Genomic DNA, 27,964 nt, shown 5'->3' with positions numbered 1-27,964 from the left:
GGGAGCTCCCTGTATACAATGATACAGAACATCCTGTCTGCAGCCACCGTGCACATTGCCCTGGTCTGGGGGGCACTGTCGGGGGGTGTTGGGCTTCTCGCCTGTGTTACGGGTCTAGTGAGGAGTCACGACTTTATTGATAAAGCATTATTCTCCATGATTGAGCTGAGTGTGATCGATGCTTCTCCCGGGATCGTCTGCTGTGGAGGAAGTGGCCTCATCTACATCACACGTCGTCTGAGCGCAGTTTCCAGAAATCCATGTTTGCTGCTAACACAGCCTCTTAAAGGGTCGGACACCGGCTACCTCCAATAGGTGGCGCTAGAGAGACGGCGTTCTGCTACTTTACATATACATTATACATATATGGGACCTGGATCGGAAGGAAGACCCCTGGAGCGTCCATAACGGGAAACATTTTCGGACACCCCTTCCCTTAAGCACCAAAATTTGCAAAAATTCTTCAAGCATAAATGATGCGGAAAACTTCATATTACGCAAAAAAAAGGCGCAAGTACATTACTAAATATCCTTCATGGTATCTTCATTCCTTTTCTTTGTAGGACCTCTGCTTGCTGTCAGTAAAGAATGGCTCGTTCTGCTCTCAGCTGAAGTTTTGTTACAATTGTATCCAGTCTGATGCTTTGTAGCAAACAAGCAGAGGATTGTCTACACTGGATACAATTGTAACAGACCCTCAGCTGTGAGCAGGACGCGCGTTGTACAGCGCTATGGCCAGACTGGAGTCATTGTTTGGTTTGTGATACGTGCAGATCTGGGCTCCCCTCCTCCTCCTCCTCCTCCTCCTCCTCCTCCTCCTCCGCAGGTTGTCTCACCTGGGCGGTCAGCGATGCACCTACCCACAATGCAGGAAGCAGGAAGACGAGCGACGCCACACAGGCTGCCCGGACCTCCGCCCCAGGTATTTACCCCCAGAAGTAACACAGCTGAGGGTCTGTGACAATTGCACCCAGTCCAGACGTCAGGATGACACTCTTTACCTGCACTGACACATTGTAACGCACTGAGATTTGTGCTGCTGTGATTTGTATGTCTGCACCTTCCTCAGCACCAGGGAACGGGATCATTAATGGTTAAAAACGCGCCATAAGAAGAAGATCCGGCCGCCCCACAGCTGAGGGTTTGTTGCCGTTACATCCAGTGTAAACAATCCGATACAATGCTGCTCCGTCAGTCTCACAGAGGATCGTCTACACTGGATACAATAGTAACAAACAATCAGCTGTGAGAAGTGTCTCATATTAGAGTTTGATTTATTCTATGGGACGAAGGCGCCACAGAGGCAGGAGGGTCAGGATGATTCTATGTTTCCCATTCACTGACAGCAAACAGAGGTAAGAAACAGAAAAAGCACAAATCTGTGCCCTGTCCTAGTCGTTTGTTACAGTGTATCAGTGCAGGTAGACTGGATACAGTCAGGTCTCTATGGGGGTTTCAGCCTCTTGGGAAAAAGAAGTCGATCTCAACTCACTGACAGCAAGCAGAGATCTTGAAATACAGTGACTGAGTGTAAAGCAGACCTATGGGGGATGAGGCGACCCCCATCAATGCCATGTGATAGGGGTGCGGTGCCCGAAGACATCTTCCGCCCATCCCCTACTTCTCGTAGATATGTTGGGTGTGAGGAGACGATTGTGTAGAATTATTGACAGGTGAGGAAGTGACTCCGGCAGATATTATCTGCAGATATGGAGGAGGAAGTGACTCCGGCAGATAATATCTGCAGATATGGAAGAGGAAGTGACTCCGGCAGATAATATCTGCAGATATGGAAGAGGAAGTGACTCCGGCAGATATTATCTGCAGATATGGAGGAGGAAGTGACTCCGGCAGATATTATCTGCAGATATGGAGGAGGAAGTGACTCCGGCAGATAATATCTGCAGATATGGAGGAGGAAGTGACTCCGGCAGATATTATCTGCAGATATGGAGGAGGAAGTGACTCCGGCAGATATTATCTGCAGATATGGAGGAGGAAGTGACTCCGGCAGATATTATCTGCAGATATGGAGGAGGAAGTGACTCCGGCAGATATTATCTGCAGATATGGAGGAGGAAGTGACTCCGGCAGATAATATCTGCAGATATGGAAGAGGAAGTGACTCCGGCAGATATTATCTGCAGATATGGAGGAGGAAGTGACTCCGGCAGATATTATCTGCAGATATGGGGGAGGAAGTGACTCCGGCAGATATCTGCAGATATGGAGGAGGAAGTGACTCCGGCAGATATTATCTGCAGATATGGAGGAGGAAGTGACTCCGGCAGATATTATCTGCAGATATGGAGGAGGAAGTGACTCCGGCAGATATTATCTGCAGATATGGAGGAGGAAGTGACAATACTCACAAATACCTAACTGTGCCAAGGACGAAGGCAGCACAGAGGCAGGAGGGTCGGGACAAAGGCGCCAGAAAGGCACAAGGGTTGGGACAAAGATGCCACAGAGGCAGGAGGGTCGGGACAAAGGTGCCAGAGAGGCAGGAGGGTGGGGACAAAGGCGCCAGAGAGGCAGGAGGGTGGGGACAAAGGCGCCAGAGAGGCAGGAGGGTCGGGACAAAGGCGCCAGAGAGGCAGGAGGGTCAGGACGAAGGCGCCAGAGAGGCAGGAGGGTCAGGACGAAGGCGCCAGAACGGCAGGAGGGTCGGGACGAAGGCCCCAGAGAGGCAGGAGGGTCGGGACGAAGGCCCCAGAGAGGCAGGAGGGTCGAGACGAAAGCGCCAGAGAGGCAGGAGGATCGGGATGAAAGCGCCAGAGAGGCAGGAGGGTTGGGAGGAAGGCGGCACAGAGGCAGGAGGGTCGGGACAAAGGCGGCACAAAGGCAGGAAGGTCAGGACGAAGGCGCCAGAGAGGCAGGAGGGTCAGGACGAAGGCACCAGAGTGGCAGGAGGGTCGGGACGAAGGCCCCAGAGAGGCAGGAGGGTCGAGACGAAAGCGCCAGAGAGGCAGGAGGATCGGGATGAAAGCGCCAGAGAGGCAGGAGGGTTGGGAGGAAGGCGGCACAGAGGCAGGAGGGTCGGGACAAAGGCGGCACAGAGGCAGGAGGGTCGGGACAAAGGCGGCACAAAGGCAGGAAGGTCAGGACGAAGGCGCCAGAGAGGCAGGAGGGTCAGGACGAAGGCACCAGAGTGGCAGGAGGGTCAGGATAAAGGCGCCAGAGAGGCAGGAGGGTCAGGACGAAGGCACTAGAGAGGCAGGAGGATCGGGATAAAGGCGCCAGAGAGGCAGGAGGGTCGGGACGAAGGCGTAACAGAGGCAGGAGAGTCAGGACGAAGGTGGCACAGAGGCAGGAGGGTTGGGACAAAGGCAGCACAGAGACAGGAGGGTCGGGACGAAGGCGTCACAGAGACAGGAGGGTCGGGACAAAGGTGCCATAGAGGCAGGAGGGTCGGATAGAAGGCGGCACACAGGTAGGAGGGTCGGGATGAAGGCACCACAGAGGCAGGAGGGTCGGGACAATGACAGCACAGAGGCAGGAGGGTTGGGACGAAGGTGCCACAGAGGCAGGTGGGTCAGGACGAAGGTGCCACAGAGACAGGTGGGTCGGGACGAAGGCACCAGAGAGGCACGAGGGTCAGAACGCAGGAGATCGAGACAATGGCGCTACAGAGGCAGGAAGTTCAGGACGAAGGCTCCACAAAGACAGGAGGGTTAGGATTAGGGTGGAACAGAGGCAGAAGGGTCGGGATGAAGGTGCTACAGAGGCAGGAGGGTCAGGACGATGACAGCACAGAGGCAGGAGGGTCAGGATTAGGGTGGAACAGAGGCAGGAGGGTCGGGATGAAGGTGCTACAGAGGCAGGAGGGTCGGGACACATGAGGGTCGAGACAAAGGCACCACAGAGGCAGGAGGGTCAGTATAAAGACGCCACAGAGGCAGGAGGGTCGGTATAAAGACGCCACAGAGGCAGGAGGGTCTGGACGAAGGCGCCACAGAGGCAGGAGGGTCTGGACGAAGGCGCCACAGAGGCAGGAGGGTCTGGACGAAGGCGCCACAGAGGCAGGAGGGTCTGGACGAAGGCGCCACAGAGGCAGGAGGGTCTGGACGAAGGCGCCACAGAGGCAGGAGGGTCGGATAGAAGGCGACACAGAGGCAGGAGGGTTCACCATAAACCAAAGCAATGTTTGGAGGTTGGAGAACACGTAAACATCCGGCTTCAGGCTAAATGCAAATTTCGCTCACATTGTTTTCTGCTAATACAGAAGAGCAGAGATTACGCTTAGTTAGGATTTCCTTCATTGTAGGCAGAAATTATATGATATTTTTTAGCAATTTTGGGGAGATGTAGATTTCATGCCTCCGGGGTTGTTGAAGCCGCCGCCATGTTGTAATGATATATTTGTCTCTTCTTCGGTGGGAAGGTGACGCCATAACGGAGAAGCAGCATCCCCCTCCGCACAATGAGCAGCAATAACATCGGCCAGCAGCTGGAGGACCAGTGGAACGATGTACTGGGACGGCTCGCAACCAAGCAGATGTTCCAGTCAAACTGGGATATCGCCGCTTTTGCCATTTTCTTTGTTTTTATAGGTAAGACACAGGTAGCGAGTGACAGCAAGAGAGTGCGCCAATGGAGGAGTAACTGAGCGCCTCAGGGGATAACATGGGGACCGAGTGTGAGGAAAATGGAGGAGTCACCGAGGGCCTCAGGGGATAACATAGGGACCGAGTGTGAGAAAGATGGAGGAGTCACTGGGCGCCTCAAGGGATAACATAGGGACTGAGTGTGAAAAAGATGGAGGAATCACTGAGCGCCTCAGGGGATAACATAGAGACAGAGTGTGAGGAAGATGGAGGAGTCACTGAGCGCCTCAGGGGATAACATAGGGACTGAGTGTGAGGAAGATGGAGGAGTGACTGAGCACCTCAGGAGATAACATAGGGACTGAGTGTGAGAAAGATGGAGGAGTGACTGAGCGCCTCGGGGGATAACATAGGGACCGAGTGTGAGAAAGATGGAGGAGTCACTGGGCGCCTCAAGGGATAACATAGGGACTGAGTGTGAAAAAGATGGAGGAATCACTGAGCGCCTCAGGGGATAACATAGGGACCGAGTGTGAGAAAGATGGAGGAGTCACTGGGCGCCTCAGGGGATAACATAGGGACCGAGTGTGAGAAAGATGGAGGAGTCACTGGGCGCCTCAGGGGATAACATAGGGACTGAGTGTGAGGAAGATGGAGGAGTCACTGAGCGCCTCAGGGGATAACATAGGGACTGAGTGTGAGGAAGATGGAGGAGCCACTGAGCGCCTCAGGGGATAACATAGGGACTGAGTGTGAAAAAGATGGAGGAATCACTGAGCGCCTCAGGGGATAACATAGGGACTGAGTGTGAGGAAGATGGAGGAGTGACTGAGCACCTCAGGAGATAACATAGGGACTGAGTGTGAGAAAGATGGAGGAGTGACTGAGCGCCTCAGGGGATAACATAGGGACCGAGTGTGAGAAAGATGGAGGAGTGACTGAGCGCCTCAGGGGATAACATAGAGACAGAGTGTGAGGAAGATGGAGGAGTCACTGAGCGCCTCAGGGGATAACATAGGGACCGAGTGTGAGAAAGATGGAGGAGTCACTGAGCGCCTCAGGGGATAACATAGGGACCGAGTGTGAGGAAGATGGAGGAGCCACTGAGCGCCTCAGGGGATAACATAGGGACCGAGTGTGAGGAAGATGGAGGAGCCACTGAGCGCCTCAGGGGATAACATAGGGACTGAGTGTGAGGAAGATGGAGGAGTCACTGAGCGCCTCAGGGGATAACATAGGGACCGAGTGTGAGAAAGATGGAGGAGTCACTGAGCGCCTCAGGGGATAACATAGGGACCGAGTGTGAGGAAGATGGAGGAGCCACTGAGCGCCTCAGGGGATAACATAGGGACCGAGTGTGAGGAAGATGGAGGAGCCACTGAGCGCCTCAGGGGATAACATAGGGACTGAGTGTGAAAAAGATGGAGGAGTCACTGAGCGCCTCAGGGGATAACATAGGGACCGAGTGTGAGAAAGATGGAGGAGTCACTGGGCGCCTCAAGGGATAACATAGGGACTGAGTGTGAAAAAGATGGAGGAATCACTGAGCGCCTCAGGGGATAACATAGGGACTGAGTGTGAGAAAGATGGAGGAGTGACTGAGCGCCTCAGGAGATAACATAGAGACAGAGTGTGAGGAAGATGGAGGAGTCACTGAGCGCCTCAGGGGATAACATAGGGACTGAGTGTGAGAAAGATGGAGGAGTGACTGAGCGCCTCAGGGGATAACATAGGGACCGAGTGTGAGGAAGATGGAGGAGCCACTGAGCGCCTCAGGGGATAACATAGGGACCGAGTGTGAGGAAGATGGAGGAGCCACTGAGCGCCTCAGGGGATAACATAGGGACCGAGTGTGAGAAAGATGGAGGAGTCACTGAGCGCCTCAGGGGATAACATAGGGGCCGAGTGTGAGGAAGATGGAGGAGCCACTGAGCGCCTCAGGGGATAACATAGGGACCGAGTGTGAGGAAGATGGAGGAGCCACTGAGCGCCTCAGGGGATAACATAGGGACCGAGTGTGAGAAAGATGGAAGAGTCACTGAGCGCCTCAGGGGATAACATAGGGACCGAGTGTGAGGAAGATGGAGGAGTCACTGAGCGCCTCAGGGGATAACATAGGGACCGAGTGTGAGGAAGATGGAGGAGTCACTGAGCGCCTCAGGGGATAACACAGGGAGTGTACGCTTAGCTGAGCTGCTATGTTACAGTCAGCCATCATGTCTTTTCTTGTGCTGTGGACCCATCTGTCACTGTCCCCCTCTCCCCAGGGCTCATCCTCCTCCTCATCCTCCTCGTCCTCATCAGATGCTGTTGCTGCTGCTGTTGTGACTGCGATTCCCCAGTGGACAAGGTATGACGAGTCTGCACCTGCCGCCTGCTCCCCGCTGACCGAGCTGCCGCCTGCTCCCCGCTGACCGAGCTGCCGCCTGCTCCCCGCTGACCGATCTGCCGCCTGCTCCCCGCTGACCGAGCTGTCGCCTGCTCCCCGCTGACCGAGCTGCCGCCTGCTCCCCGCTGACCGAGCTGCCGCCTGCTCCCCGCTGACCGAGCTGCCGCCTGCTCCCCGCTGACCGAGCTGCCGCCTGCTCCCCGCTGACCGAGCTGCCGCCTGCTCCCCGCTGACCGAGCTGCCGCCTGCTCCCCGCTGACCGAGCTGCCGCCTGCTCCCCGCTGACCGAGCTGTCGCCTGCTCCCCGCTGACCGAGCTGCCGCCTGCTCCCCGCTGAACGAGCTGTCACCTCCGCCATGATGCAGATTGCATCCAATGAATTCCTGCCGCACGTAGGGGCATATAACAACCTCGGCAGGTGGAGGAGACGCCGTCCCCGCTGGCTGCCATAGAGGATCAGGTCTCGACACTTCAGGAGTTTATGGAAAATCCCACCTTATGTTATAGGAGACAAAATCTTCAGAAAATATCAACAGTACAATACAGAGACCAAATAATACCCCCATATAGTGCTCAAATGTCCACCAGGGTAACCACCAAACAATGCAACCATACAAAGCCTAAAAACAGCACAGTAGAGCACACAATTAACACCGCCATACAGCACCAAAATAACAGCAGAACAGAGACCTTAAAAAAAACTGCCATACACCACCTAATAGTGGAAAAGATCCCTAAATAATACCACTATACAGTGCAAAATGAAAGTAGTAGAGCCCCCAAATAATACCGCCATACAGAACCAAAAAGTACCAAACTTTAGGTACAGTAGTAGATGACAGAACAAGAGAGGACTCATAATACCACCAAACAGTGCAGCAGATAGTGTCTAAACACGGTCGTTCTACATTAAGAGTGCTAAAATCACAATGCCCTACAAAACTGTACCTAAATAATGCTGCCATGTAGTGCCTAAATGTATGATACCCAGGATTCAGGCCTGATGGTTGTGCCCGAATGCTTAGGGCCTACAGGTTATAACCTTCCCTCTGTACAGAAGTCTTCACACCATAATTCCAAAATAACAAGAAAATTCTAAGACTAATCCAGAATACCGTCCATAGTGACACATGAACCCTATATGATAATAACAGAGCGGGAAAGAGATCCCGGACACAGCCTCAAGATCATATGTGCAGTGGCACAGGGACCCGACACAATAGTATCACCGGCTGACTTATCTCTGATAGAGGAAACAGGACAAGAAAGTGACTGCGATATCTGTACCGTAATAACGTACCGCAATAATGTGTAATCACCTAACAAAAGATAACAGCTCATAATATCTCACTAATGATAACAAAGAGACAAAAGGCTGTATACAAGAGACAGTGCAGTACACGGACAGTGTATTATAGTAGTTATATTCTTGTATATAGAGAGCAGTATTATAGTAGTTATATTCTTGTAGATAGGGGCAGTATTATAGTAGTTATATTCTTGTAGATAGGGGCAGTATTATAGCAGTTATATTCTTGTACATAGGAGCAGTATTATAGTAGTCATATTCTTGTACATAGGGACAGTATTATAGTAGTTATATTCTTGTACATAGGGGGCAGTATTATAGTAGTTATATTCTTGTACATAGGAGCAGTATTATAGTAGTTATATTCCTGTACATAGGAGGCAGTATTATACTAGTTATATTCTTGTACATAGGGGCAGTATTATAGTAGTTATATTCTTGTACATAGGGGCAGTATTATAGTAGTTATATTCTTGTAGATAGGGGCAGTATTATAGTAGTTATATTCTTGTAGATAGGGGCAGTATTATAGTAGTTATATTCTTGTACATAGGGGCAGTATTATAGTAGTTATATTCTTGTACATAGGAGCAGTATTATAGTAGTTATATTCTTGTACATAGGAGCAGTATTATAGTAGTTATATTCTTGTACATAGGGGCAGTATTATAGTGGTTATATTCTTGTACATAGGGGCAGTATTATAGTAGTTATATTCCTGTACATAGGGGCAGTATTATAGTAGTTATATTCTTGTACATAGGGCCAGTATTATAGTAGTTATATTCTTGTACATAGGGGCAGTATTATAGTGGTTATATTCTTGTACATAGGGGCAGTATTATAGTAGTTATATTCCTGTACATAGGGGCAGTATTATAGTAGTTATATTCTTGTACATAGGGCCAGTATTATAGTAGTTATATTCTTGTACATAGGAGCAGTATTATAGTAGTTATATTCTTGTACATAGGGGCAGTATTATAGTGGTTATATTCTTGTACATAGGGGCAGTATTATAGTAGTTATATTCCTGTACATAGGGGCAGTATTATAGTAGTTATATTCTTGTACATAGGGCCAGTATTATAGTAGATATATTCTTGTACATAGGGGGCAGTATTATAGTAGTTATATTCTTGTACATAGGGGGCAGTATTATAGTAGTTATATTCTTGTACATAGGAGCAGTATTATAGTAGTTATATTCTTGTAGATAGGGGCAGTATTATAGTAGTTATATTCTTGTACATAGGAGCAGTATTATAGTAGTTATATTCTTGTACATAAAGGGCAGTATTATAGTAGTTATATTCTTGTATATAGGAGCAGTATTATAGTAGTTATATTCTTGTACATAGGGGCAGTATTATAGTAGTTATATTCCTGTACATAGGGGCAGTATTATAGTAGTTATATTCTTGTACATAGGGCCAGTATTATAGTAGTTATATTCTTGTACATAGGGGGCAGTATTATAGTAGTTATATTCTTGTACATAGGGGGCAGTATTATAGTAGTTATATTCTTGTACATAGGAGCAGTATTATAGTAGTTATATTCTTGTAGATAGGGGCAGTATTATAGTAGTTATATTCTTGTACATAGGAGCAGTATTATAGTAGTTATATTCTTGTACATAAAGGGCAGTATTATAGTAGTTATATTCTTGTATATAGGAGCAGTATTATAGTAGTTATATTCTTGTACATAGGGGCAGTATTATAGTAGTTATATTCTTGTACATAGGAGCAGTATTATAGTAGTTATATTCTTGTAGATAGGGGCAGTATTATAGTAGTTATATTCTTGTACATAAAGGGCAGTATTATAGTAGTTATATTCTTGTATATAGGAGCAGTATTATAGTAGTAATATTCCTGTATATAGGGGCAGTATTATAGTAGTTATATTCTTGTATATAGGAGCAATATTATAGTAGTTATATTCTTGTACATAGGAGCAATATTATAGTAGTTATATTCTTGTACATAGGGGCAGTATTATAGTAGTTATATTCTTGTACATAGGGGCAGTATTATAGTAGTTATATTCTTGTATATAGGAGCAGTATTATAGTAGTTATATTCCTGTATATAGGGGCAGTATTATAGTAGTTATATTCTTGTACATAGGGGCAGTATTATAGTAGATATATTCTTGTACATAGGGGCAGTATTATAGTAGTTATATTCTTGTACATAGGGGGCAGTATTATAGTGGTTATATTCTTGTACATAGGGGCAGTATTATAGTAGTTATATTCCTGTACATAGGGGCAGTATTATAGTAGTTATATTCTTGTAGATAGGGGCAGTATTATAGTAGTTATATTCTTGTACATAGAGAGCAGTATTATAGTAGTTATATTCTTGTACATAGAGGGCAGTATTATAGTAGTTATATTCTTGTACATAGGAGCAGTATTATAGTAGTTATATTCTTGTACATAGGAGCAGTATTATAGTAGTTATATTCTTGTACATAGGAGCAGTATTATAGTAGTTATATTCTTGTACATAGGGGCCAGTATTATAGTAGTTATATTCTTGTACATAGGGGGCAGTATTATAGTAGTTATATTCTTGTACATAGGGGGCAGTATTATAGTAGTTATATTCTTGTACATAGGGGGCAGTATTATAGTAGTTATATTCTTGTACATAGGAGCAGTATTATAGTAGTTATATTCTTGTACATAAAGGGCAGTATTATAGTAGTTATATTCTTGTATATAGGAGCAGTATTATAGTAGTTATATTCCTGTATATAGGGGCAGTATTATAGTAGTTATATTCTTGTATATAGGAGCAATATTATAGTAGTTATATTCTTGTACATAGGGGCAGTATTATAGTAGTTATATTCTTGTATATAGGAGCAGTATTATAGTAGTTATATTCCTGTATATAGGGGCAGTATTATAGTAGTTATATTCTTGTATATAGGAGCAATATTATAGTAGTTATATTCTTGTACATAGGGGCAGTATTATAGTAGATATATTCTTGTACATAGGGGCAGTATTATAGTAGTTATATTCTTGTATATAGGGGCAGTATTATAGTAGCTATATTCTTGTACATAGGGGCAGTATTATAGTAGTTATATTCTTGTACATAGGAGCAATATTATAGTAGTTATATTCTTGTACATAGGGGCAGTATTATAGTAGATATATTCTTGTACATAGGGGCAGTATTATAGTAGTTATATTCTTGTATATAGGGGGCAGTATTATAGTAGTTATATTCTTGTACATAGAGGTAGTATTATAGTAGTTATATTCTTGTACATAGGGGGCAGTATTATAGTAGTTATATTCTTGTACATAGGGGCAGTATTATAGTAGTTATATTCTTGTACATAGGGGGCAGTATTATAGTAGTTATATTCTTGTATATAGGGGCAGTATTATAGTAGTTATATTCTTGTACATAGGGGCAGTATTATAGTAGTTATATTCTTGTACATAGGGGCATTATTATAGTAGTTATATTCTTGTACATAGGGGGCAGTATTATAGTAGATATATTCTTGTATATAGGGGCAGTATTATAGTAGTTATATTCTTGTACATAGGGGCAGTATTATAGTAGTTATATTCTTGTACATAGAGGCAGTATTATAGTAGTTATATTCTTGTACATAGGGGGCAGTATTATAGTAGATATATTCTTGTATATAGGGGCAGTATTATAGTAGTTATATTCTTGTACATAGGAGCAGAATTATAGTAGTTATATTCTTGTACATAGGGGCAGTATTATAGTAGTTATATTCTTGTACATAGGGGCAGTATTATAGTAGTTATATTCTTGTACATAGGGGCATTATTATAGTAGTTATATTCTTGTATATAGGAGCAGTATTATAGTAGTTATATTCTTGTACATAGGGGCAGTATTATAGTAGTTATATTCTTGTACATAGAGGCAGTATTATAGTAGTTATATTCTTGTACATAGGGGGCAGTATTATAGTAGATATATTCTTGTATATAGGGGCAGTATTATAGTAGTTATATTCTTGTACATAGGGGCAGTATTATAGTAGTTATATTCTTGTACATAGAGGCAGTATTATAGTAGTTATATTCTTGTACATAGGGGGCAGTATTATAGTAGATATATTCTTGTATATAGGGGCAGTATTATAGTAGTTATATTCTTGTACATAGGAGCAGAATTATAGTAGTTATATTCTTGTACATAGGGGCAGTATTATAGTAGTTATATTCTTGTACATAGGGGCAGTATTATAGTAGTTATATTCTTGTACATAGGGGCATTATTATAGTAGTTATATTCTTGTATATAGGAGCAGTATTATAGTAGTTATATTCCTGTATATAGGGGCAGTATTATAGTAGTTATATTCTTGTACATAGGAGCAATATTATAGTAGTTATATTCTTGTACATAGGGGCAGTATTATAGTAGATATATTCTTGTATATAGGGGCAGTATTATAGTAGTTATATTCTTGTACATAGGGGCAGTATTATAGTAGTTATATTCTTGTACATAGGGGCAGTATTATAGTAGATATATTCTTGTACATAGAGGCAGTATTATAGTAGTTATATTCTTGTACATAGGGGTAGTATTATAGTAATTTTTCATCCTTTTTGCAGAGGAAATATAAGCAGAAGGTTGGAGTTGACAATCTCGCTATGGAGCCATAACCTCTCCTGTCTTTGGGTCGGCGGATGATGGATCCAGTGAATCTGACCCTCTGAGGTCTTCTCTTGATCTGTGATCTCAATGATGGACATGATTTCTCCGGGATGATTATCACGTGTAGGATGTAATCACTTTCTATGAACAGTTGATTGTAGCTAGAAGAGCTAGATATTGATTATTACAAATTGTGCTGCTATAACCTCGTTCACCACCAGAGGGCAGCCCGCTCCTCCCTTATTGCTGTAGACTGATTCTCACAAGATGTTATTCGTTTCCTTCCTTTGTGTCTATTTCATTACAGTTTGTGGTTTTCTCCGCTCACATCCAGAGCTGCAATGGTCAATCACGGGCTCAGATGTTCCTGTGCGGTTACATGAGGGGTGAAACGCGGGAGATTTACAGTTGCAGCTTCGGGTGTGAATGGAGCATTAAAGTCAAAATCAATTTAAAATTAAAAAATAGCAAAGAACTTGTGACGGCTGCAAAATAAAAAGATTTTATAACTTTTTTTTTCCATTTTTTATTTGTAGAAAGGGACTGGGAGTGATGCAGATGTGGGGTCCGGCCGTGCTTCAGACCGCGAATTATTGCAGGGGTCACTTTAAGGGACAAAATGTCTCTCACGGGGGGAGGGAGGGGGGGGGATTTCATTTCTTTGCCTATTAATTTCTGGATCCCTCCATCCTTGTCTATTGGAGTCTAAGATTCCTCTTTTGTCTCAGCAGAGGTTCAGGATGCTGCTCTGTCCCTCCACCATGCTTTACACTGCATCTTCACTCCACTAGGACAAGCTAGGATCAGACTAAGATTTATATGTATTGCCTATGAGTATACGATCCACCTCCCTGTTGAGTCGCAGGATTCGGTTTTCTCTCCACCATGCTTTACACTGCATCTGCACTCGGACAAGCTAAGATCAGACTGAGGGTATGTGCGCACGTTGCTTTTTACCTGCTTTTTACCTGCTTTTTTGCTGCTTTTTCTTCTGCGCTGTTTAATGCCAAAATGGATGTGTTCTTCTATTCAAGCAAAGTCTATGGGAATTTGGGTTTCTTGTTCACACTATGTTGTTCAAAATGCTGCCTTTTTGTGGCAGAACTTTGGTCAAAAACTCAGCTTTGCAGTGCAAAACCCAAATGGCAAAAACAATTGACATGTTGCTTCTTTGAAAAGCTGAGTTTTTGACCAAAGTTCTGCCACAAAAAGGCAGCATTTTGAACAACAATAGTGTGAACAAGAAACCCAAATTCCCATAGACTTTGCTTGAATAGAAGAACACATCCATTTTGGCATTAAACAGCGCAGAAGAAAAAGCAGCAAAAAAGCAGGTAAAAAGCAGGTAAAAAGCAACGTGCGCACATACCCTAAGATTTAATTGCATTACCTATAAGTGTAAAATCCATGGGATCCGTAGGATTCTGTTCTCTCACCACCATGCTTTACACTGCATCCCTACTCTATTACAACAAAGCTAGGATCAGTGATTCCCGGTTAGTTGCATTGCCTATGAGCGTACAATTCCCCTTCTGCCTCCTCGGAGGTTTCGGTTGATCTGTCCCTCTGTCTCCCCCATGCTTTACACTGCATCTCTACTCCAATAGGACACAACAATGTTTAATGACTTAGTTGCTTTGCGTATTCGAAGCGAATGATCCTTGATCTGTTACATCAGATTCAGGATGTGGTGTGGTCCGTCCACCATGCTTTACACTGCATCGATATTTCATTAGGCCACAGCTAGAATTAGTGACTACCGTTTAGTTGCATTGTCTATTGGGGTGTAAAATGTGCCACGCTGCTTCATCAGAGATTCAGGATGTGGTTTGGTCTGTCCACCATGCTTTACACTGCATCGATATAGGGCACAGCTAGAATCAGTGACTACTGTTTAGCGTTGCATTGCCTATTGGGGTGTAAAATCTACTACTTGATCCCTTGACCCAAAACCCCCCTTACCACATTGTCAATGGTCTGAGGGGAGGAGCCTCTATAAGGGGGAGGAGCTATAATTCCAAAGCCGAAAAGTAGGACACAAGCAGTTGGGAAATGAGGGGTTAATTCTGTGGATAAAAAGCAGAAAATGTCATTAATGTGAATCCGTCCCTCGGCATGTGACGATCACTCCGATCCAATCTCTAACTGATGGAAGAGTTTTGTATTAACCCCTTCTTGGCTGGAATTTAACAATTAACGACCACACCGGTCACGTGATGCTTAAGGTGCCTTAAAGGGGTCCTCCAGCCATTTAAAGGGGTAGACTTTATTGGACAGTATATGTGCCCTAATGATAACCTGATCACAGGACCCTGGACCCGCGCTCAGCAAGGGAGGAATAAGGCAGCAACAGTTCCCTATCCCTGCAGCGCCCCTACAGGACAAATGAGGCATTACACAATTCTCATCCTGTATTCTACATAGACCAAAAGGGGAATTTCTAAACTACATCACCCCTTTAAGTGATCCGCTAGGATCTGGGAACATAATCGTGCGAGGGGCAGGAGGAGGGTGCGTGTAGGACTTAGATGATAACATTTCTAATCTATTTCATGCCTATTTATATGGCCGTCCCCTCCTCCCAGGCTCAACTCTTAATTACCGGCTGCACCCTGGTGACTGTGCTATTTTGGGATGATTGGATTTTACAGATAATATTCCACAGATGACCCATGCAGAGAACAAGACCAGTCTCCAATGAGAGAAACAAGGCTGCATTTCCCATATTCACCAGCAGGTGGTGCAAGAGACCGCAGGCAGCTTCCCAGTATCGGGATACACATGTATAATAATGTGCTGGGAGTCCGCCAGTAAGGAACTGGGAATCAAGCGAAGATCGGATTTGGGAAATGGATTGGGGGGGGGGGGGGGGTTGGGGGGGTTAGGGTTAGCAAAAGATCAAAGGTCAGCGGTGATAAAGGAGCAGGAATGTGGAGGAGGTGGGAGAAATACGGTATGAGAGTGTTAATGATCCACGAGGGCGCTGTAATAAAACCCGTTATACCTGATTGCGTCCACAATATCTGAACCCATGCTGTAGATGTAGCCGAGTTTATGTTTAAGGGGTCACTCCCAAAATTTAATCTGTGAAAGAAGAAAACTTGCCGAGTGCCAGGGATCTGCCTTTCCCCAGAATCGGGCCCTACACCCCCAATAATCAACAGACTATCCCCCCATCTCACCTATTAGGCAAGGAGGGGGCTGTGATATTCGTGAGGGGGGGGTTCAGCAGCATCTGTGCTCCATAGACTGAGGATATAACTCTCCATACCTGCAGTCTCCACTAGAGGGAGCCCACACACACTGTCCCTTACTTCAGGTGGCAGCAGTGAGCTCCCTCTGGTGGTGAATGCAGGAACAGCACATACATGACAATGGCAGCGCGTCACACTTGTCCTGAGTTTTCCTTGTATTTTTGGATATAGCTCAGCCCTTAGACTGCACCCCCTCCTTACCACCCCATTGTAATCCGCCTTTGTCAACCTCTTTGTTCGGAGTGGAACGGGGGGGAGGGGGGAAAATCAGGTGCTTCTTTGCGGCTGGAGACAATAAAAGATTCAGAAGCAGAGACTTATTTCTTTATTTCAAGCACATTTCCATTCCGCTATTTACAAAGGAAGGACAATAGTGAGCAGAGGGGAATGTATGGGGGGGGAGGAAATTACCGTAAAGGTGACCATGAATAGCGCCGAATGGACGGGGGAAGGGAGCGCAGGTGTTAACTTGTTCTATGTGGCTACATATAAACAGCTCTATTGTATATAAAAAGGTCAGACAGTATACAGACAATAGGCAAGGACACAGACAATAGACAGAAAAAAAAAAACCTACACTGGCGCCACCTGGTGTCAGAACATGGTAACTGCAGCAAATGCTGTACGAATACAGCGCCGCCCTGCGCCAAGGCGAGGGACAGCAATAAAGGTTTATGTACTTTTAGAAAAATTAAAAAAAAAAAAAAAAAAAAAAAAAAGAAGAAGAAGATGTGCATGCTCTGGGGTTGCCATGGCATCATCAACAGATTGTTGCCATGGCAACCCCAGAGCATGCTAAATATTTGCAGTATAATATAAATATCTTTTCCAGCATTTATAGTTATGAATGAGCGGCTCCTTGGCCCGGCGCAGTGTACGGCTGCTGACACTCCGGGGTCTGGAGAAGCTGGGTGGCCACCCCTGAAGGAGCGGGAGGCAGGTCGGTGGCCACCCAGCTTTCCCTGTAAAAGATAAGACCGGGTTTGGTCCTGGATTGCACTGAGAATGTGGACGATTGCCCTTGTTTCCCGCCGCATGTAATAAATAATACGCAATATACATCACGTGACGACGTGCATGCTCGGCCCGGACATGGAGGCCGCAGGGTCACCGGAGCGAGGAGGTTACACACTGAGGGTCCTATAGGTCAGGGTCGGCCCCGTCCAGCGAACCACAGTCCATGCTTGGAGCAGACGTCCCCCGAAGAGGCGCCGCTCTCCTCCATCATGGCCGCCGTCAGCCTTAATATGGACGGAAGTTCCAGTAGCTGGAGAATATGGAGATCTGTGGAAGAGACAGCGGCGGTCAGCAGCGCCCCCCCAGAGGCCGGGATGTATATGGCGGTAGATGGACGGCACGCACCTTGTCCTTCAGTTGCTGGCAGAGCTGCAGCGAGACGGTGAAGAAGACCAGGGCGTCGTTCAGCCACGGGACCACGCACTCCACCTTGTGGACATGGCTCACCTCGAAGCGCTGGGTGTTCAGCTCACTGTGCGGAGGCAGAAAACACGGCTATAGGCAGAAAGCATCCCCTCCAGTCACAGCCAAAGCTGCTCACAAATTTCTACAGGCTGCCCTTCACCCCGCTGTCATGGCACAGAGGAAGCAGAGTCCAGCTCCGCCACGTCAGCTCCTGCGCTGCACGGTGTACAGGGTCAGTTTGGCCTTTCCCTTTAAAGGGGAGTCCCATCTCAGTACTGCTAGGAAGCCATCACCTAATGATCCCTGGGGGTCCGACCTCTGGGACCCCGGAGCCACAGTGCAACCTTAATTGTTCCCTCCAGAGCAGCGCTCGCGCTCAGCTGCCCCATTCAACTGAATAACACTGAAACACTGGGGCCCCTTCACTCTACTGATTAGTGGGGACCAAAGGACCGGACCCCCAACGATCAGAACCCAGTAATACATGGACACTGAGCTGAGAAGCCCCTTATTTGTAGTGTGCGGCACAATCCGGCTCTGAGCACGGCCGCCCTGGTGTCACACAAGTGTCTGCCCCCGATACTCACAACATGGCTCCGGGATTGTGCAGAACGGAGCTGCCGGCAGGACGGAAATTCTACAAAGGAAGGAAACAATATTCAGATGAAGGCCAGGCCAGAGCTGCGCTCCGTGTCAGTGTCTCACCTTGGTGGAGTCGGGCTGCAGAGCTGCGCTCCGTGTCCGTGTCTCACCTTGGTGGAGTCGGGCTGCAGAGCTGCGCTCCGTGTCAGGGTCTCACCTTGGCGGACTCGGGCTGCAGAGCTGCGCTCCGTGTCTTACCTTGGCGGAGTCGGGCTGCAGAGCTACGCTCCGTGTCTCACCTTGGCGGAGTCGGGCTGCAGAGCTGCGCTCGGTGTCAGGGTCTCACCTTGGCGGACTCGGGCTGCAGAGCTGCGCTCCGTGTCAGGGTCTCACCTTGGCGGACTCGGGCTGCAGAGCTGCGCTCCGTGTCCGGGTCTCACCTTGGCGGACTCGGGCTGCAGAGCTGCGCTCCGTGTCCGGGTCTCACCTTGGCGGAGTCGGGCTGCAGAGCTACGCTCCGTGTCTCACCTTGGTGGAGTCGGGCTGCAGAGCTGCGCTCCGTGTCAGGGTCTCACCTTGGCGGACTCGGGCTGCAGAGCTGCGCTCCGTGTCAGGGTCTCACCTTGGCGGACTCGGGCTGCAGAGCTGCGCTCCGTGTCAGGGTCTCACCTTGGCGGACTCGGGCTGCAGAGCTGCGCTCCGTGTCCGGGTCTCACCTTGGCGGACTCGGGCTGCAGAGCTGCGCTCCGTGTCCGGGTCTCACCTTGGCGGAGTCGGGCTGCGCTCCGTGTCTTACCTTGGCGGAGTCGGGCTGCAGAGCTGCGCTCCGTGTCCGGGTCTCACCTTGGCGGAGTCGGGCTGCAGAGCTGCGCTCAGTGTCTTACCTTGGCGGAGTCGGGCTGCAGAGCTGCGCTCCGTGTCCGGGTCTCACCTTGGCGGAGTCGGGCTGCGCTCCGTGTCTTACCTTGGCGGAGTCGGGCTGCAGAGCTGCGCTCCGTGTCCGGGTCTCACCTTGGCGGAGTCGGGCTGCAGAGCTGCGCTCCGTGCCTCACCTTGGCGGAGTCGGGCTGCAGAGCTGCGCTCCGTGCCTCACCTTGGCGGAGTCGGGCTGCAGAGCTGCGCTCCGTGCCTCACCTTGGCGGAGTCGGGCTGCAGAGCTGCGCTCCGTGCCTCACCTTGGTGGAGTCGGGCTGCAGAGCTGCGCTCCGTGCCTCACCTTGGTGGAGTCGGGCTGCAGAGCTGCGCTCCGTGCCTCACCTTGGTGGAGTCGGGCTGCAGAGCTGCGCTCCGTGCCTCACCTTGGTGGAGTCGGGCTGCAGAGCTGCGCTCCGTGCCTCACCTTGGTGGAGTCGGGCTGCAGAGCTGCGCTCCGTGCCTCACCTTGGTGGAGTCGGGCTGCAGAGCTGCGCTCCGTGCCTCACCTTGGTGGAGTCGGGCTGCAGAGCTGCGCTCCGTGCCTCACCTTGGTGGAGTCGGGCTGCAGAGCTGCGCTCCGTGCCTCACCTTGGTGGAGTCGGGCTGCAGAGCTGCGCTCCGTGCCTCACCTTGGTGGAGTCGGGCTGCAGAGCTGCGCTCCGTGCCTCACCTTGGTGGAGTCGGGCTGCAGAGCTGCGCTCCGTGCCTCACCTTGGTGGAGTCGGGCTGCAGAGCTGCGCTCCGTGCCTCACCTTGGTGGAGTCGGGCTGCAGAGCTGCGCTCCGTGCCTCACCTTGGTGGAGTCGGGCTGCAGAGCTGCGCTCCGTGCCTCACCTTGGTGGAGTCGGGCTGCAGAGCTGCGCTCCGTGCCTCACCTTGGTGGAGTCGGGCTGCAGAGCTGCGCTCCGTGCCTCACCTTGGTGGAGTCGGGCTGCAGAGCTGCGCTCCGTGCCTCACCTTGGTGGAGTCGGGCTGCAGAGCTGCGCTCCGTGCCTCACCTTGGTGGAGTCGGGCTGCAGAGCTGCGCTCCGTGCCTCACCTTGGTGGAGTCGGGCTGCAGAGCTGCGCTCCGTGCCTCACCTTGGTGGAGTCGGGCTGCAGAGCTGCGCTCCGTGCCTCACCTTGGTGGAGTCGGGCTGCAGAGCTGCGCTCCGTGCCTCACCTTGGTGGAGTTGGGCTGCAGGGCGTGGAGCTGGTACACCAGGAGGCAGAGCTTGTTCACGTTCACGTAGAAGTTGAGCAGAACATCCGGGGGGAGCGACGGGGTGAACATTTTCTAAAAAAGAAGAGGAGAAGGGGGAGTCAGTCAATGCCGGCGGTCTAGTCCTAGTATGCCAGGACAATCTGGGCATGCTGGGGCCTGTAGTTCCACAGCAGCCTACAATGGATGTAAGTAAGCATTACCGTCAGGCCGCTGGTGGCCACCTCCGGTAAGGTCATGGTCGCCGGTGTGGTGAGGCGATTGCGGGCTCTGGTCAGCTGCAGCATAACAGCGTCCATCAGCTGCGGAGAGGAGCGGAGAGGAGCAGACAGGGCGAGATTACAGATGGGCGACCTCCCGGTGATACCCGACCCCCCGATATGTGCCCGGCAGCCCCGGGGGGCACACGCCGTCCTCACCTTCAGCACCTCGGACCCCGTCTGGAAGGTGTAGTTCTCGCCCCGGTTGGTGAGGAGGTAAATCGCCTGATTCACGTGGTTCCTGGCGTCCTGGATCTGAGGAACCAAAAACATTAATATTGACAGGTCCCTGCGAGATCCGTGCAGGAGAGGAGACTGCTGGTGACGGATCCGGCCCCACCTGCTGCATCTTCCACTGCTTGTCATCCCGAAACGCAAAGTGAAGCGTCTGATTGGTCCTCGCCACCTTCAGGTTCACCTCCTACAAAGACAAAATTATTACATCTAGGGTAAGGCTTGCTCGTCAGTGCCCTCTGCTGGCTGTCAGTGAATGGGAACACACTCACCGCCTGGCACAGCGTGTCTCCTTGTAGGGTCAGGACTCCCTTCACCTGGTCTGTGCTGCAATCCAAAAGCGGGCAGAGTCAGTGCCATCTGTGACCGCGGTGTCACTGCAGCCTCCACCCCCACCGTGGTGCCACTGCAGCCAACCGCCATCCCCCCGGTCCCAGTGTAGCAGCCCCCCCCCCCCCATGGTGCCAGTGTAGCAGCCCGCCCCTTCCCCCGTCCCAGTGTAGCAGACCCCCCCCCCCGTCCCAGTGTAGCAGCTCCCCGTGCCCGGCACCTACCTGGAGCTGCCCAGGACAAAGTTCTCCTGCCTGGAGGCGCCGTCTGCTGCTCCGCTGGGGAGGGTGAACCTGCGGGACGCCTCCTATAGGGGAAAGGTGCGGGACAAGGCTTAAATAATCCTAATGATATAGGCGGGACTGGCCGGCCCCCTGCTGTGGATGGGGGGGGTCCTCCCGACTCTTCCTCAACAGATGAGGTTTGAAGTCAAATACCCAATCCTTTGTTTCTGCAACTAAATAAGCCTCCACAGAGGGTCCCGGAGAGGAGAGGAGGCAAGGGCCGACAGAGGGTCCCAGAGAGGAGAGGAGAGGAGGCAAGGGCCGACAGAGGGTCCCAGAGAGGAGAGGAGAGGAGGCAAGGGCCGACAGAGGGTCCCAGAGAGGAGAGGAGAGGAGGCAAGGGCCGACAGAGGGTCCCAGAGAGGAGAGGAGAGGAGGCAAGGGCCGACAGAGGGTCCCAGAGAGGGCCGACAGAGGGTCCCAGAGAGGGCCGACAGAGGGTCCCAGAGAGGGCCGACAGAGGGTCCCAGAGAGGGCCGACAGAGGGTCCCAGAGAGGGCCGACAGAGGGTCCCAGAGAGGAAGGCGAGGGCCGACAGAGGGTCCCGGAGAGGAGAGGAGGAGGAGGAGGAGGAGGAGGAGGAGGAGAGGGCCGACAGAGGGTCCCAGAGAGGAAGGCGAGGGCCGACAGAGGGTCCCGGAGAGGAGAGGAGGAGGAGGAGGAGGCGAGGGCCGACAGAGGGTCCAGAAGAGGGAGGAGAGGCGAGGGCCTGAGAGCTCACGACTCTTAGCCAAACATTGGTGAAACAAGACCATTTCTGCAGGGTGTTTGGCATCTATAGACAGTAAACCCGTCCCCGCCATTACTATGGTTCCAGGAGACCCCCACCCTAGTCCAGGCGGCCATCTTGCCTGGTGTCATGTGACGTGCGGTGTTCCGGGCCCTCACCTTCAGGATGTCCTGCAGCTGCTTGAGCACGGAGTGCACCTCCTCCTTCAGGAGCCATTTGAACTCTTCTTCCTGCAAAACAGCGGACGACGTGAAAGCAGCGGGGGCCACAGCCCAGACGTGTAATATACAGGGGGGCCACAGCCCAGACGTGTAATATACAGGGGGGCCACAGCCCAGACGTGTAATATACAGGGGGGCCACAGCCCAGACGTGTAATATACAGGGGGGCCACAGCCCAGACGTGTAACATACAGGGGGGGCCACAGCCCAGACGTGTAACATACAGGGGGGGCCACAGCCCAGACGTGTAATATACAGGGGGGGGGCCACAGCCCAGACGTGTAATATACAGGGGGGGCCACAGCCCAGACGTGTAATATACAGGGGGGGCCACAGCCCAGACGTGTAATATACAGGGGGGGCCACAGCCCAGACGTGTAATATACAGGGGGGGCCACAGCCCAGACGTGTAATATACAGGGGGGGGGCCACAGCCCAGACGTGTAATATACAGGGGGGGGCCACAGCCCAGACGTGTAATATACAGGGGGGGGCCACAGCCCAGACGTGTAATATACAGGGGAGGCCACAGCCCAGACGTGTAATATACAGGGGAGGCCACAGCCCAGACGTGTAATATACAGGGGGGGGCCACAGCCCAGACGTGTAATATACAGGGGAGGCCACAGCCCAGACGTGTAATATACAGGGGGGGGCCACAGCCCAGACGTGTAATATACAGGGGGGCCACAGCCCAGACGTGTAATATACAGCGGGAGGCCACAGCCCAGACGTGTAATATACAGGGGAGGCCACAGCCCAGACGTGTAATATACAGGGGGGCCACAGCCCAGACGTGTAATATACGGGGGGGGGTGTCTCACTATGCACTGGCTCTCAATGAACAAGCCACCATTGCACACTGAAGCCCGAGACCCTGTGGCTACATCCCCACAAGTGTGTGCCCCCAATAAGCAGTGCTGGAGCCGTGCGTCTCTAGGATGACAGACAACACAGAACCCTGTGTAAATGGATTCTACCCCCCCCCCCCCATCATCAGATGTGCGAAGCTTCCCCCCAGCATTTTTCCCCTGCTGCTGTATGTTCAGGCATGCTGGGGGTTGTAGTTCTGCGGAGCTGGAGGTTAGTTTGGTGCCACTTCTGCTACTCGGATCCGGCTGTAACTCTTTAGTGATGGGATCTTGGCTCCTCCGCTGCCATTGTGTCCGGGGTAATGATTACACACGGCTCCGCGCGGTCACCCATTACATCACCTGACTGTGCAAAGTGTAAGACCTGTCCACACCGCTGACCCCGGCCCCATATCATTCTTCTTCCGTGCCGCACCTTTCCTCTGTCCCTCTTCTGCGCGGCTTCTCCCGTGCCGCACCTTTCCTCTGTCCCTCCTCTGCGCGGTTTCTCCCGTGCCGCACCTTTCCTCTGTCCCTCCTCTGCGCGGTTTCTCCCGTGCCGCACCTTTCCTCTGTCCCTCTTCTGCGCGGTTTCTCCCGTGCCGCACCTTTCCTCTGTCCCTCTTCTGCGCGGCTTCTCCCGTGCCGCACCTTTCCTCTGTCCCTCTTCTCTGTGCCGCACCTTTCCTCTGTCCCTCTTCTCTGTGCCGCACCTTTCCTCTGTCCCTCTTCTCTGTGCCGCACCTTTCCTCTGTCCCTCTTCTCTGTGCCGCACCTTTCCTCTGTCCCTCTTCTCTGTGCCGCACCTTTCCTCTGTCCCTCTTCTCTGTGCCGCACCTTTCCTCTGTCCCTCTTCTCTGTGCCGCACCTTTCCTCTGTCCCTCTTCTCTGTGCCGCACCTTTCCTCTGTCCCTCTTCTCTGTGCCGCACCTTTCCTCTATCCCTCTTCTCTGTGCCGCACCTTTCCTCTATCCCTCTTCTCTGTGCCGCACCTTTCCTCTATCCCTCTTCTCTGTGCCGCACCTTTCCTCTATCCCTCTTCTCTGTGCCGCACCTTTCCTCTATCCCTCTTCTCTGTGCCGCACCTTTCCTCTATCCCTCTTCTCTGTGCCGCACCTTTCCTCTATCCCTCTTCTCTGTGCCGCACCTTTCCTCTATCCCTCTTCTCTGTGCCGCACCTTTCCTCTATACCTCTTCTCTGTGCTGCACCTTTCCTCTATCCTTCTTCTGCACGGCTTCCCCCATGCCGCACCTTTTCTCTGTCCCTCACCTTTCCTTCTTTTTTTCTGCGCGGAATCTCCTGTCCGGCACTTTTCCTCTGTCCCTCTTCTGCGCGGCTTCTCCCGTGCCGCACCTTTTCTCTGTCCCTCTTCTCTGTGCTTTTTCCCGTGCCGCACCTTTCCTCTGTCCCGCACCTTTCCTCTATTCTTTTGTGCAGCATCTCCTGTCCGCCACTTTTCCTCTGTCCCTCTTCTGCGCGGCTTCTCCCGTGCCGCACCTTTTCTCTGTCCTTTTTCCCGTGCCGCACCTTTCCTCTGTCCCTCACCTTTCCTCTATTCTTTTGTGCAGCATCTCCTATCCGCCACTTTTCCTCTGTCCCTCTTCTGCGCAGCTTCTCCCGTGCTGCACCTTTTCTCTGTCCCTCTTCCCGTGCCGCACCTTTCCTCTATTCTTCTGCGCAGCATCTCCTGTCCGGCACTTTTCCTCTGTCCCTCTTCTGCGCAGCTTCTCCCGTGCTGCACCTTTTCTCTATCCCTCTTATGTGCGCCTCCTCCCATGCTGCAACTTTCCATACTGGTTCCATTAACCTTAGGGGTGTAATTCTGCCCTCAACCCTCCTTTCTGGGGGGCGCTGCCCCTACGGTCACGTACCTGCCATCCCTCAGTTGTGCACTTACACCTGCCCTATACAGAACAATGAGGCTTATGCTGAAGTCTCCTGTATTTTGGGTGTCAGCGTCCCCCGGGGAGGGCGGCCCGGAGCTCGGATGTGTCCGGTCCGCACAGGAGCGTGTGTTGTATACACAGAGGCCGTGTTGTGGGTTGTAGTCTGTAGTCTGCAGTCAGGGATGTGATTGGGTTGCAGATCTAGAAAGTAGGAGATATAGAGCGATGCTATGCAGCGCCCCCACCAGGGCAACAACGGAATAACCGGCCCCTCCAATATCACTTGGAAGGGAGCTGTGAATAATCCTTAAAGTAACCTCACACCCATCTATTGCTCTGTGGTATCAGCCACATGAGTGATTTAGATCAGGGCCAGGATCCCCGCGCAGCCGCTCATCCCCGTGGACGATAACTGCAACCACTACCCCTCTCATCATCATCATCATCATCATGTGACGGCTGCTGCACGCAGGAGATAACACCAGATGTGGAGAGATTACTTTCTTAAAGGGCCAGTCACTCCAAACTCATCTGCTCATAATGATCCAACTACGGCGTGACCTGGCTGATAACAGAGAGCAATGAAGGCTATTTCCTCACTCCAAAATAATAATAAGCGGCTGATCCCGTGAAGCAATGGACGGCGCCTAGAATCCACAAGCGAGAGAGAATTCCATTAATTCGGCATCTGGTAGTCCAGAAATCTGGCAAAACCACAGCTCCCTGCAGAGTAGCCTGCGGTGAGGGTATGCTGGGAGTTGTAGTTTCACAGCAGCACTTGGCGTCTTGATTATTCCGTGTAAGTGGCGGCAAATTTCCAAAAACCCATCATAAAAGGGGCGATGGCGCCATAGGTACCGCGTGTCGGCCAACGTGTCTCCATTTGACGGACGCCGTCGCCATAATTAATAAGACACCTGACGGTAAAAATGATGCGACCGCCCCTTTAAAAAAAAAAAAAGGACATAAACGGCGATAAATTGGCGCCATATGGTGACACTGCAACCGCTGGCGGCCTAAGACGATTGCAGAAAGGGTTAATACATGATACTGTCCGCTGGCGACATCCGCGGGGGCAGTCATGGCGCGGAGGGCGGTCACCGTTGTCACGGATACAGCGAAATTAAGATATGGAGTCAAGGTGAATGGCGATAACGTCGTTGCCATGACGACAATATGGTAATGGATGGTGGTCACAGGCATTTATGGCTTTAGAGTGAATGCACAAGTGGAAACAAATCGATTGTCAGCTCTTGTGGCCAGAAGCTGATAATAAGGATGGGTATAATGAGCAGTAAGGTCACCCGGCTCCCCCGGCCACTCACCAGCACAGCCGGCCACTCACCAGCACACCCGGCCACTCACCAGCACGCCTCGCTCCGCACCACTCGCCGCAGCAGCTGCCGCCGTCGCCATCCTGTGCTTCTCTGCGAGCAGACGACACCTCCGAGACGACTCTATAGCTACAAACCCCGCCTCTCTTATCTGATTGGATGAAAGATATTACACAAAGCTTCCTAATTGGCTCAGCGCCGGAGCAGCCGTCAAGTCATTGGTTAGAAGTCTGACTGCTCCGCTCGCTGATTGGACCAGTGGCGCTATGTTGTTTTGAGGTACCGAAACCACGCCCTTAGTCGGTTCATCTGCGATCTGATTGGCTGGAGGCGGATGAGTGGGGGATGCAGAGGATGTTGCAGTAACCTGTGCGGGAGGTCACCGGGCGCCGCTCACAGATGACGCCGGGATCGCGGGAGCCACAGGGGCCAGACACAGCTGGTAATATCGACATCATACAAAATGATTAAAGAAGAAAAAAAGAAAACGCATTGTGTGAACAGCCCCTTGAAGGCTACGATTATAGCTACGTAAACCTACAGCTCCTGACCACATTATATGTATAAACACCCAGCAACAATGGCCAATCAACTCCTAAGCACACCAATACCGCACACATAGTCGTGTATGAGTGATATAGCACCCACTTGATCCACAGCGCTGTACACAGCAGCCACATTACACAGGGTCCCACGGCTGCACCTCTTTAGTCAGGGTCCCACGGCTGCACCTCTATACTCAGGGTCCCACGGCTGCACCTCTATACTCAGGGTCCCACGGCTGCACCTCTTTACTCAGGGTCCCACGGCTGCACCTCTTTACTCAGGGTCCCACGGCTGCACCTCTTTGTTCAGGGTCCCACGGCTGCACCTCTTTGTTCAGGGTCCCACGGCTGCACCTCTTTGTTCAGGGTCCCACGGCTGCACCTCTTTGTTCAGGGTCCCACGGCTGCACCTCTTTGTTCAGGGTCCCACGGCTGCACCTCTTTGTTCAGGGTCCCACGGCTGCACCTCTTTGTTCAGGGTCCCACGGCTGCACCTCTTTGTTCAGGGTCCCACGGCTGCACCTCTTTGTTCAGGGTCCCACGGCTGCACCTCTTTGTTCAGGGTCCCACGGCTGCACCTCTTTGTTCAGGGTCCCACGGCTGCACCTCTTTGTTCAGGGTCCCACGGCTGCACCTCTTTGTTCAGGGTCCCACGGCTGCACCTCTTTGTTCAGGGTCCCACGGCTGCACCTCTTTGTTCAGGATCATGAGTGACACCCCCTATCTATAGAGAAGCCCCCACCCATGAGGAGGCTCAGGACGCTTCACCATTACAAGACACAGGACTCACAGTGCCATCACCACATCATCTCCCATCATTCCTCAAGACGCCCCAGTCTGAAGACGCTTCAGAGAAAATAGGTTTCAAAGTACAGGAACCGGCCTGCACAGAATAGGGGAAATAGAGGGTGAGCGGCCGGATGCAAAATGTGGCCTGCACGCCCACCTGCATGATAGACAGATGGATGGGTCCATGCCGCATTCTAATAC

General features: G+C 50.7%; 2 protein-coding genes across 2 annotated transcripts; one reads left to right on the top strand and one right to left on the bottom strand.

Annotated features, from left to right (window-relative positions):
- Nucleotides 1–815: 815 nt before the first annotated feature.
- On the top strand, nucleotides 816–13,437 carry SMIM22 (small integral membrane protein 22). The gene is made up of 4 exons (XM_075318433.1): nucleotides 816–922; nucleotides 4,385–4,553; nucleotides 6,815–6,897; nucleotides 12,882–13,437. Exons 2-4 carry the CDS (start codon nucleotides 4,424–4,426, stop codon nucleotides 12,930–12,932), a joined length of 264 nt encoding a protein of 87 aa, XP_075174548.1. The 5' UTR covers nucleotides 816–922; nucleotides 4,385–4,423; the 3' UTR covers nucleotides 12,933–13,437.
- A 3,051-nt stretch (nucleotides 13,438–16,488) lies between these two features.
- On the bottom strand, nucleotides 16,489–26,567 carry ROGDI (rogdi atypical leucine zipper). The gene is made up of 11 exons (XM_075318431.1): nucleotides 26,461–26,567; nucleotides 22,295–22,366; nucleotides 21,347–21,429; nucleotides 21,065–21,119; nucleotides 20,899–20,979; nucleotides 20,718–20,813; nucleotides 20,502–20,600; nucleotides 20,260–20,373; nucleotides 18,188–18,237; nucleotides 17,541–17,667; nucleotides 16,489–17,462 (listed from the first exon to the last, which is right to left on the bottom strand). Exons 1-11 carry the CDS (start codon nucleotides 26,509–26,511, stop codon nucleotides 17,421–17,423), a joined length of 870 nt encoding a protein of 289 aa, XP_075174546.1. The 5' UTR covers nucleotides 26,512–26,567; the 3' UTR covers nucleotides 16,489–17,420.
- Between the last annotated feature and the right edge of the window lie 1,397 nt (nucleotides 26,568–27,964).

Source organism: Anomaloglossus baeobatrachus, chromosome 7, assembly GCF_048569485.1.
Source record: "Anomaloglossus baeobatrachus isolate aAnoBae1 chromosome 7, aAnoBae1.hap1, whole genome shotgun sequence".
Classification (NCBI taxonomy): Eukaryota; Metazoa; Chordata; class Amphibia; order Anura; family Aromobatidae; genus Anomaloglossus; species Anomaloglossus baeobatrachus.
Note: the sequence above shows the minus strand (reverse complement) of the source record. Positions and strands in the feature narration are given on the sequence as shown.

Bases quoted from the DNA above. Each gene is read 5' to 3' on its own strand.
- SMIM22 (XM_075318433.1), top strand. From the start codon at position 4,424: ATGAGCAGCAATAACATCGGCCAGCAGCTGGAGGACCAGTGGAACGAT. The intron at 4,554-6,814 runs GTAAGACACAGG...CCCTCTCCCCAG, and splicing joins CATTTTCTTTGTTTTTATAG to GGCTCATCCTCCTCCTCATC. The intron at 6,898-12,881 runs GTATGACGAGTC...TCCTTTTTGCAG, and splicing joins GCGATTCCCCAGTGGACAAG to AGGAAATATAAGCAGAAGGT.
- ROGDI (XM_075318431.1), bottom strand. From the start codon at position 26,511: ATGGCGACGGCGGCAGCTGCTGCGGCGAGTGGTGCGGAGCGAGGCGTG. The intron at 21,120-21,346 runs GTAGGTGCCGGG...TTTGGATTGCAG, and splicing joins TTTGTCCTGGGCAGCTCCAG to CACAGACCAGGTGAAGGGAG. The intron at 20,374-20,501 runs GTAATGCTTACT...CTTCTTTTTTAG, and splicing joins TGGCCACCAGCGGCCTGACG to AAAATGTTCACCCCGTCGCT.